Raw genomic sequence first — 12010 nt, forward strand, 5'->3', positions numbered from 1 at the left:
GTGACTAGGCACATGACTGAAGTGAGATAGCCAAAACTGAAAGACTACCTTGAACCGTAATTCTAGCACCTGCCCTGCCTCATTTCCAAATGTGCATTTCCAAATTGACACACGCCCTGCCTGACACAAAAATAGCCCGGCTCAGGACGACGGCCTCGCCAGGAGGTAGGGCTGGCTCACACGAGCCACCTCTGCCTCATGGACACGGCTGCGCAGCGCAGCCGCCTCAGCACTAAGGCTTCACTGCCGGCTTCGTCAGGGCACGGAGCCCGGGCTCATGAGGCCAGCGCAGGCCGTTACGGGGGGCAGGAACGATCGGGCTGAAGAAAAGCCCAAGGAGCCGAGCACGGCGCTGTTGTGAAGGGGTGACATGACGGAGCCCTGAGCGCGACGGCAGGTGAGGGCAGCCGCAACCTCGCCGCCTCCACTGAGCATGCTCGGCCCCTCCACATCCGCCGCCGCTCGGCCGCCGAGAGGCGCGGGGGGGGAGGTTCCCCGCCGGTAATAAGGCCCTTGGCAGGTGGCAGAGGCGGCGTGCGGGGCTCGCTATCGCCATGAACCCCGGCGGCGGGGCGGGGGCGGCGCCGGCGTTCCCGGGCCCCGTGCAGTGTAAGTGGCGCTGCGCGCCGGGCGGGTTATGCGCGCTCCGGGGCCCGCGAGGCGGAAGCCGGCTCGAACCGGGGCCCGGGCAGGCCCCGAAACCTGAGTAGCGCAAGAAGCGAGGCGGGAGCGGAGGAGCCCGGGAACCTGGCTGGGGGGGAACCCGGGAATCTGGGTGAGCGCCCAGGGGTTGCGGGGCCCGGGCTGGGCCTGGGCAGGGCCCCCCAGGGGGTCCGGGGCCTGCGGGGAACGTGGCCGCGGGAATGGGCATGGGCCGCAGCGGGCAGCTCCGCCCCTGGGGGCCCCGGGCGCCAGGTGCCGGGGGTGCTGGTCTCCTTAGAGTCATAGAATCACAGAATCACTGCCCCTTCTGCTGTCGTTCCAGTTCCAGGAGGCACCACGGTGCTGGTGGAGCTCACCCCGGACATCCACATCTGTGGCATCTGCAAGCAGCAGTTCAACAACCTCGATGCCTTCGTCGCGCACAAGCAGAGCGGTTGCCAGCTCACAAGTGCGGCAGCTGGGGCCACCAGCACGGTCCAGTTTGTGTCGGAGGAAACGGTGCCCTCGACACAGGCACAAACCGCGGCCAGGACCATCACCTCGGAGACCCAAACCATCACAGGTATCGCGGTGCTGCAGAGCACTCTGCTCATGCAAAGCAGTGTTACATTGCTCCCTGCACATGTCCCCATCACACTAAGGTGAACAAACTGGTCACATTAGTTGTCATATTTGTGCAAAGGAAGGAAGAAAACGAGTGGTGTGCAGCCTCGGTTTTGGTGTGGCAACAGATACGTAATTGAGATACGAGTTCACTTACAATAGCTCTAACATGTTGTATAACCAAGTTGTGCAAACTAATTAAAATTGTCAATACTTAGGAAAAGTAATCAAATTGCTATGCATTTTATTTTTTAAGAGTGTTTTTGATGAGAAACAGACTCAGAATTGCTGTCGGGCTCTAATCCAGGCACTTTTATGTGAGAACACTGCATTCCCTAATATTGCTCCCACAAGTAATTGGCAGAAAAAATATTACTCAAAATTTCTGTGTATGCGAAGGCTTAAGTAAGGTCCTGATCCCGCAAACGTGTAAATAAAACTACAATTTTGTTCAATGTATGAAGATTTGTCCTGCTGTATATTGTGAAGTTTTGTTTTAGCTTGGTCTGAGATTTTACTAAAATTCAAATTACATGATTTTAAAGTTGTACAGATAGATTAGGACAGCAAATCTGAAAGAGCAGTGAAGCAAAATGAATTCAGGGCCCACTTCCAGGAATTTTTGTATTATAAGCCCTCAACTCAGTGTGGGTTTTGGATGAGTCACTCTTGTGCTTCGTATTTACTCATCTTTAAAATGAGGGCAATTATATCCTTCTGCCCTTTTGGGGTGTAACGTTTAATTGATTTAAAAGCTGCGACTTTGCCTGACAGTTTTACCCGTTATGAGTAATAGTTAAAAACAGTATAGTTGAAAGAAGCTGAACTTTTTGATTTTTTTTTATTTATTTATTTACGTGATGCCTTTTTGACAATATTAGCCATATAATTTTTTTTCCCTCCCTTGGGCTGTAGCACAGCCAGTGTTGAAAACCAAAGAGAACTTTATTAATGGAAGACCTGGACAGGCTTCGGAAGAAGCAGAATGTTTTAACAATGCAGTCAGATAGGATTCAAACAGGGAGACAAGTGGGCCTACGTAGGGTCATATGAATCTCAGCATGGCTCATGTGGTCTTTACAGAGTTTTCATCTGATAGCAGGATAGCAAGGGAGAGAAATGCCTTTCTTCTTCCAACTCCCCCATATTAATAAGAAGCCAAGAAGGAAAGTCTTGCTGGAAAAGAAAACGGAGTAGAGGAGTAGTTTATGAGATGGAAAGTAATTAGAAAGGTTTTACTGACTGGACAAGCTAATGTTATCAAACTGAGCTATTTTATGTGTTTAGTTTCTGCACCAGAGTTTGTTTTTGAGCATGGCTATCAAACGTACCTGCCTAGCGAGAGCAGTGAGCCTCCAACTGCTGCTATTGTCCCTACACCACCAAAAGCACGTTCAAGAAAATCGACTTCCTCGCTTACACAGAAGAAACTTAACTGTTGCTATCCAGGTAAGATGTGGATTATGTTGTCTTCATTATAACATTGATAGAATTGGTATAGTTATATACAAAGTAGGTCTGTCTGTCTTAAGCACTTAAGATGCATGAAACTTGGAGGGCAGCCAACAAAGGGTGTGGTATACTACCATTGACATCAGTAGTAGTTTTGCTATTGATTTTGCACGTCCTTAGACTTTGGTCCTATACGGTGACATACCCTGGTGATGCTCCAGTGGGCTTGCATATTGACACTGGCCTGTGCATACTGGCCCATGCTGTTGAAGGGCAGAGTCTGGTTTCCTTTTTGCCAGCTGCCATTGTTGCATGCAAAAAATATTATATGTGCATTTTGCATTATATGCTTTGTCTTTGATCAGTTAGCTTGTATACAAAGATGTCCCTGCCCATGGCAATGGGGTTGGAACTAGATGACCTTTAAGGTCCCTTCTACCCAAACCATTCTATGATACTATGATGGTAGTTTGAACCAAAGTATGTGGAGACCTTAATGAGTAAAAATCATTCAATATGCGATAAATACGTGGAGACAGCCATGTAGATGAGTAGTGATCATTAATGGGAACAGAAGTTGCAGGCTCTTTTTTGCTAGCCTGCCTTCACTTGAAAGGCACAGTTAAGATGTATGGCATTCATTTCTGGGCTTTAAACCTGTAACATTTTCTGCTTGGGCAGAATTCCTGAATGGTGGGCTGTTACCTAAGTTCCCAATAGCACTAACTTGAAATCATATGTGGAATTAATTAGATACCTCTGCATCCCTTGTGTATTTTAAAATGCATCTCAAATCCTAGGCAGAGAGTACAGAGAACTTGTTTCAAAGCTTACAGAAAATGGTAATGCAGAGGGGGAATTGCCTCCCCGGGGAAGCATTAGAAAACTAAAGTTCATAGGTAAGCCAGTTTTAAGCAGTTGTAAGGAAATGAGATGGGGAATTTTTGTTTTTTTGTAAATACTGAATTTTAAAGAAAATCTTACTGAGAAGAAACCTAATGCCCAGAATCATAGAATGGCTCGGGTTGGAAGGGACCTTAAAGATCATCTAGTTCCAACCCCCCCGCCAGAGGCAGGAACGCCACCCACTATATCAGGTTGCCCAGGGCCTCATCTAATATCGTAGTATATTGTTGTTGTTATTTTGTTAAACTGTCCATTAATTTAATGGTGTTCTTTTCTTAATCTTACTACTGTCAGGTTGCCAGTTCAAGACTTCCTATGGTATGAAGGATATGGAACGTCATCTGCGAACCCACACAGGTTTACACAGTCACTATATTTTATTTTTGGTTGGTTTCCTTTCTGGCTTCCTGCTAAAAAGAGTTTTCCTACAAAATAACATCTACAGATAAATCAGATAAGTTATACACGTATATGTATATACTGGAGGTTTAGTTCTTAGTGCCTAGGGAATTGCCTTTTTTGGTAAGCTACGGCCCAACTGGGCCATACCACTCACAGCTATGAAACATGAGCACTTTATGTAGGTTAAGGCACTATCAAACTTCGTAGATGCAGACCATGTGTTTATCAGGGTGCAGTGTGGTGGTGTGTAAACTTAATTTGCCTTTGATATCAAACAGTGATTTCAACAGTTCACCTGCCATCCCCCAAAACACTAATTCAGAGTTCTGAGGGGAGACTGTGCCAAAAGGCCGCCTCAACTTTCTGCACTTCCATATGCAGCCTTCTGGAGCCTTAGCTGACTGTCAGCTGAAATCCTATATCCAGTTTTTGAAAACTGGCCACATTGCTATTAAAGTGTTTAGTGTTTTTTGTTTGCTTGTTTGTTATTTAGTAACAACTTTATGTTGCAAAAATTCTTCATGTATTGATGCTGTCTTGTTTGTTTTTTGTTTGTTTGTTTTTTCAGGAGACAAGCCCCATAAATGTGATGTTTGTAACAAATGTTTTAGTCGCAAAGATAAGCTGAAGATGCACATGCGGTCCCATACTGGCGTGAAGCCTTACAAATGTAAACACTGTGACTATGCAGCTGCTGACAGCAGCAGTCTCAACAAGCACCAGCGCATTCACTCCAATGAGCGTCCTTTTAAATGCCAAATCTGTCCTTACGCAAGCCGCAACTCTAGCCAGCTAACTGTACACCTCAGATCCCACACAGGTGAGCTTATACCAAAATTCAGATCTGTAAAAGTTTGGAAGCCATTTGGAGGATTTTAAAAAGGTATACAGGGTGTTAAGATGCCAGGAGGTGCCTACTTGAATTCTCAGAAGCATTTAGGCATCTGGCTTCTCTCAGTCTCTTGGGCATATAATCTAGTAGGGCAAGACAGCTCTCCTGAAAATACCTAGAAGCAATTGGAAGACAGATCTGACTCTTGGTAGTTGTTCTTTTAAATTGACTTTGGAACTGCCTGTTAAGATGTTCTTAAACCAATAGAACTTAATAAATCAATAAATAATTAGGTCCTTGAGAGCATCTAGGGTCCTATCTGTGTTTCTCAAGTCTGGTCCACCATATAAGAAACACTGAAATTATTTTTGAACTTTGAAATTATAGTTAAACTAGTTGTGTCAGCGGAAACTTAAGATGCATAATTTAATTTATATCTCATTAGTAAACTTGCAAGTAATTAGCAATTTAAGTTGCACCTTTTTTGACCTTTCTTTGTGGTGCCTTCCCCGTTCAGGCTAATGGACGTTAACTGTGGAGTATGATCAGTTGGAACTATATTTTTCCCATATCATATTTGTTCTGTGGATAGAAAACTTTGGCCTCCGGGTTTATAAACATTGTATTGTTTTATACTTACACTATTTGTTTGGTTTCCTTTTAATTAGACTTCTCACTTATAGGTTGTTTCTATAAGAGTTTTGCCATAAAGATACTGTTGTACAGTTGTCTTTGTACAATTTTCTCTGTAGGTTGTTTTTCATCTACTCCAGGTTTAGGTTTGTGTGTTGTCTTCTATATATTTGATTAGTTCTGTGAATTTTAGCTGCAAGGTGGTTATGGTTCATTGATTAATAGATTAGCTTTGAACCTATCCTGCATCTGATTTGGAATTCAAGTACTAAACAACATTAGTTCAGATGTGTGCAAGATGGGATTTATTTCAAACAGATAAAAGAAATAAATCCCTTGTGCATTGTGAAGAAGGGGAGGGTTAAACCAATCTGTCTCTAGCAGAAGAGAATCTTTTATACTTCACAAGTCTGCTGTGATGGAACAGGCAGGATTATCAGGCAGTTGTTTTACAAGCTTCCTTCTTTCTGTTGCTCTACAAGATGATGTGATGGTCAGTCAAAATAGTACGGGGTGTTGTGAGAAGGTAGCTGTTAGTAAACACAGTAGTTACAGAATATGATGTTGAGTTTTCCACATGTAATGTAGGAGTGTGCCTGTGTTTGCATTTATGAACGTGGACAGGTATGCTTTGAATTTGGCCGTGGGAGAACCTCTGAATGATGATACTCACGCATTCCCAGTAGAGTTAGATTTTTGTTCCATTAAATATTGTGATAGTTGGAAAGGGTTTCTAGGCTGCCTTCTTTCTTTTTAGCAAATTATTCTGTTGCATCTTAAGCAAACAACGTTGTGCTGAAATTCAAGCAAGGTTTTAGTTTGCTCGTCTCTTCCATTTCTCTGAAATTAAATCCTTTTGTTGTTTTTTAAAAAGAAGCTTTTTTGATTAACTGAAAGGAGGCACAAGAATTTAGACAGTAATCATTTCATCCTTTTTAGGTTAAAAAGCTGTTATGCACACAGCCAATTTTAGGAGAAAAGTAAGACTGGTTTCTAGAATACATTCCTTACTACAATAAAATTAGTCATTCTGTAGGAGGTGAATGTAATTTACATTGCTCAGAGTCACATCATCTACATGACATTACTTGAACTAGTCATCTGAAGAGCTGTTTCCTATTAATTTGAGTAGAAATACTATTAAAATTGTTAATTTTAATTCCAGGATCAGACACTCTTTTTTTGTTTGATTCTGTCAGCGTTAATAATAAATGAACAGAAATGTAAAGAAGCAAGTAATAAACCACTCTTAAAGTAAACAGAACAGTCTTTGCTCTATTCAATAAAACTACCAATTCTTTTTCTTATTGTGCTATGCAGTATGTGAAAATTAAGCCATTGAAATACATACAATGCCTTCATCAGTGAAGTAGATAAAAATTTCATGGCAGAGTATGCAGCTGCGACTGTAAAATAAACTAGATGAGCAAACAGTGCATCTTCATTAATAAAAATCTGTTTAATATAGATAATACACTATGTATCTCTATTATTAAACAGATACATGGATTAGCACAGTAGGCCGCAACTTGATATGAAAAATATGCAGCTAAACCTATGACATATGTAGCTGGATAAGCAAATTATGCAAAACTATACAGCTATTGTCATAGCTGTAAGAATTGTATGAAATATTAACTTATAAAATAGCTAGTTGTGGTTTTCTTAAAGAAGAAAAGGCTTGTTAAACAAATACACTCTTTCTCCTCCCTCCACCAAGCATGTCTTAGCACTCAGGAACACAGTTCTTCTCTTTCAAAATAACTCTTTTAAACTTTATGCTCAAGTAGTTTAGAAAACTATGTATTTAGATTAAAGAAAATGGTAAAGGACGTTTTTCAATAGGATTGGCTTGCTTGCCCTAGATTTTTTTTCAATGACTTCAGAAAAGAGTCCTTTTTTATGCTGTAATTGACTATATGGATTGACAGATGTACAGCTTATTTTGACCATACATGTGACACAAGCCCGCAAATAAAGAAAATGCAAAACAGTGGCTTAGATTCAGGCAGTTCAAATGGTTATTTGCGTACGTGGTTTGACATAAACAGGCTACTAACGATCTTACAGATGAGTACGTTCATTTTTCATGCTTTAGCAGTTAAGAATTTAACCTAACTTTCAGTTAAATAGGTTTTGGGTCAGGATTGCACTCATAAAAGTTATGCACTTACGAATATTTTATGTATCTGTTTGCATGAATGTGAACTGATACCACGTGAATACAAACAGATTTTCTTGAATCTGTAGAATATTATTAGGTATGATGTAAATATCTTGGTTGCTGTAATGCTGGAAAAACAAAAGCTGCATGTTATTTCTCTGTATAAACACATTTCCCTGGAGTCCCATACTTGCATGCATATTTCATTAGTCTCCCATTTCTCTCTTGCAGTTACGTTTACGTATCTGTGATTCTTCTGTTTCTGTATAACTGCAGTACCACCGTGGTTTGGCAGCCACCTGACACTCATCAAGATACGGACTTTTGTCCATACAACTCCCCACATTTTGGACAAAAGTTTTCACTGCTTTTCTGTGCATGCCAGCAATAGCATTTGTGCTGCACCACATGAACCAGGGCAAGGAATTAACCAGGCCAGAAAGTAAACCAGACCAGCTTTTCTTGTCAGCTAATTTAATTCACCATGTGAATAAATGTCAGTACAAGAAAGGCAATAAGGACTGTATGGTTGAGCAGTGAGGTTGTTGCCCATTACTTGTCTGCAGTAGCCTGAAACTTACCTAGGCTTAAAGTTAATTTAGGAATCTCACTGTAAATCTTGTACTGTAGACCTGAGACACACATGTGTTTCTGTTGATTTCTTAGACTTGAAAAATGTAGCAGCTGTTACAGTGTTTATTTTAATGAATTTTAAACCCTGGTTGAGGCATACTGTTGCCAAAGAGGGACAAATGAGAAAGAAACTCCAGTTGCTTTTTGTGAGCACACTGTACAGTTTTACAAAGTGAACTAGAAAATGAGAACATCTAAATATGGAAAAAAAAAAAAATACATAGATGTGGGCAGGCATTCTCTTGGAAAATCTGCATACAGATACGTTAGAGCAGGTGATCAATACTGTGCCCTTAAAGTCCTCTGCATCTTCTAAATACCTGTAAACTCCCAACATATTTTCAACAAGTTGGCTGTGCATGTTTCACTATGACCTTTTGTCTCCCCAGAAATAAAATGGATCTTGGTGTCTCATCTGTAATTTGTAATGTGCTTTTTGTTGACAGGAGATGCTCCTTTCCAGTGTCAGATGTGTCCTGCTAAATTTAAAATCAACTCGGACTTGAAGAGGCACATGCGTGTGCATTCTGGTGAGAAACCTTACAAATGTGAGTTCTGTGAGGTCCGGTGCGCCATGAAAGGAAACTTGAAATCACACATTCGTATCAAACACAGTATGGAAAATACTCTGAAGTGTCCAGAGTGTGAGTTTCAGTGTGGAAACAAAACAAGCCTTCGACACCACATAAGAACTCATCAGCCTGAGCAGCCAGTGAAGTGCTCGGAGTGCAACTACTCTTGTTCCAACAAGGCAGCTCTGAAAGTGCATGAGCGAATTCACTGCAAAGATCGTCCTTTCAAATGTGAATTTTGCAGCTTCGATACCAAGCAGCGGAGCAACCTGACTACTCATGTGAGGAAAGCTCATGGAGACAAAGTCAAGACCAAGAAGCAAACCGTGGAGAAGAAGGAAGGAGACAGGCCAAAGCAAGGTGGCTCCAGGCAAGTTGCCAAATTAGATGCCAAGAAGGCATTTAAGTGTGATTTGTGTGATGCTTCCTTTGTCCGAGAAGATTCTCTTAGGAGTCATAAGAAGCAGCACAGTATGTACAGTGGATCTAAAAATAATGAACTGGCTGTTCTACAGCTCCAGATGGATCCCAGTCGACAGACCAGTGCCCCGATTACTGTCAGTCACCTCCAGGTCCCAATTCAGGCTGCTCAGGTTTCTCCATACAACGAGGGAAGGGTCAAGATCATTGTGGGTCACCAGGTTCCTCAGAGTAACAGCATAGTTCAGGCTGCATCGGTGAATGTTGTGCCCCCCACACTAGTTAGCCAGAACCAGGAAGATCTCTCAGGCAACAGCCGCTTGCAGCTGCTGGGCCAAGTCAGTTTGCTGGCACCACCTCCACCTCCAATATCACAAAGCGAAGCAGTGCCTGTGGCACAGCCAGCAGTTCTTCTAACAACCCATGATCAAACTGATGGAACTGCTTTACATCAAACTCTGATTCCTGCTGCACCTGTCAGCAGTCATGAGGCTTCAGCAAACCAAGCTTTCATCACCAGCTCTGGAATCAGCTGCTCTGACTTAGAAGGCCTTAATGCTTTGATACAAGAAGGAGCAACAGAAGTGACTGTGGTTAGTGATGGAGATCAGAGTATCACGGTGTCCACTTCAGCTCCCCCTCCTCCTATCTTCTCCTCATCTTCTCACACAGAAGCCCCTAAGCAGACCTACTCCATCATTCAAAGTGGACCACACACAGCTTTGCTGTGTCCAGCAGACTCAATACCAGATTAGTCACAAAGTAACTAACAAATTTCAGCCTTGGAGGCACCGGTGATTTCAGCAGAAATGCATAGAACATAAGTGAATACAGAATTTGTCCTACAAAGCCAAATACCTTCCACATACGTGTTCTGCTTGTCTGTACGTGGAAACATACACCTTGTATGTGGCAAAGAGGTTGTGTATGTTTGTGCTTCTATTGAAATCGGAGGCTATGTTCTTCATAAAATCTGAGCATCAAAGCAACTATTGAAAGCTTCACCAAGCAGTAAGCTTCCTGGACCAGGATTCTTGCATTGTGCTGGCAAAAATAAGAAAACCTCACCTTATGATGAACTATCTTCACAGCAGACTTTCATGTATACACAAAAGACAATAGTCCGAGCCATTCCAAGCTATATTTTTAAGTGAGGTCTGTTTTGATTACATGCTATGTATGGATTAACTGAACCTGGCTGGTTGTAGACATTTCTTACAGATCAATAATGGAGCCCTACTGAAGGTCATGGGACCTGTTGCTTAATATGAGTAGAAGTGGGTAGCATGTGACACTTGATCTGGTAATGCTGATGCAGAAGACCAAGTGATGGTTTTTAGAAGACAAAATAATTTTGTCCATCAGTAATAAATAAGTTTGTTAGCAAGAACACTATTGCAAATTATGTATATGGCACAGTGATGTGTCAGAGGCACCTGTGTTTTAAAGAACAAAACAACCACAAATATATTTTTTACAAACACTACTTAAATTTTGTTTTTATTTTGATGTTGCTTGGGTGGAAAAAGTCCATTCCATTTTAGTGCTATTCTTTTCAGGTTAAAGGGGAAAAAGGAAAAGGTCGAATTCATTCAATTCAAAACAATAATTAAAAAAAGATTCTAATCTGAGGTTTGCAACACTAGCATTAATCAGATTGGATCATGAGATAGACACGCATCATTTACTGCTAAATTAATGAATGAATGCTGGGCTGTATTTTGAATTATACAATATTATAGTCCTATCTGATGAGTATTCCTGTAATGCTAGCTAGTAATATCATCACTACTCTACTATCTAGTTGAAAAACAGAATGTGTAGCTTGAGAAAATAGACAGCTTTATAGGTCCCTGGATCTGCAAAAATGAGTGATCGTTCACAGCCAGACAGTATCCCAAGGACAGTTGTTAATATTTGTGAAGTCTGGAAAGAGACTTATCAAAACCAGCTCTGAGATTCTATCTTGGGGAATCAAAATCAAGTTAAATTTCACAGTATTTGCTAGTGGAAGACATTGAATGATAGCTTTACGTGCTAGAAACATGCTTGGAAAACTTACAGAGAATCACCGAATCAAGATTATATAGCTAGGGCCACTTTCTGAATAGGCCTTGTTTGATTTTTTTTAATTTTTTTTTTAAATCTTTTTACAGACTTTATTTTGCATATCTGGGGGTGTTCCCCCACCACTTCTTTATGTGTGGTATGCACTTTTATGTACAGTGTGAGGCTTTCTGCTTTACAATATGTCCAGGAAAATTCAATCATGACTTGCAAGCACAAGTTGTTCTTGAAAATGTGACCTTTGTCTTTTGTTGAAAGGTTGCTTAAATCTGAGTCTTCCAGTATCACTGACTTAATTATTTATGGGAAATAATATTTTTTGGAGAGCTATCCTGCCTTCCTAATTCTTGATTCATAATTAATGTTCTTTAAAAAAATAAAATCCAAATAATCCAGGTTTTAAAATCTGATCTTTGATTTGAACTGGCTGACAATGTGTCCTTCCACTTAGGGATGTCAGAAAAGATCACACATCAGTTAGGAGAAACTTCATGAATGCTTAATTAAAGAGGAATTATTAAATATTTATTTTGTAGCCCTATGCTGTATTGAAATGAGAGGTAAAAGTTCTGAGTTCACCAACAGCTGTATTTCAGGGTATATTATTCCCTGCCCTTGTTCTCCAACTTTTCTAGTGGCACAGGTTCATTGCCTGTTGTTAAT

At 41.3% G+C, this 12010-nt stretch overlaps 1 protein-coding gene across 1 annotated transcript; it reads left to right on the plus strand.

Moving 5' to 3' along the window:
* Window positions 1-413: 413 nt before the first annotated feature.
* Window positions 414-11739, plus strand: ZFP64 (ZFP64 zinc finger protein). The gene is made up of 6 exons (XM_080557814.1): window positions 414-609; window positions 986-1225; window positions 2554-2715; window positions 3919-3981; window positions 4595-4846; window positions 8735-11739. Exons 1-6 carry the CDS (start codon window positions 555-557, stop codon window positions 10033-10035), a joined length of 2073 nt encoding a protein of 690 aa, XP_080413940.1. The 5' UTR covers window positions 414-554; the 3' UTR covers window positions 10036-11739.
* Window positions 11740-12010: the final 271 nt, after the last annotated feature.

Source organism: Anser brachyrhynchus (genome assembly GCF_964034855.1).
Source record: "Anser brachyrhynchus genome assembly, chromosome: 16".
NCBI classification, from domain to species: Eukaryota; Metazoa; Chordata; class Aves; order Anseriformes; family Anatidae; genus Anser; species Anser brachyrhynchus.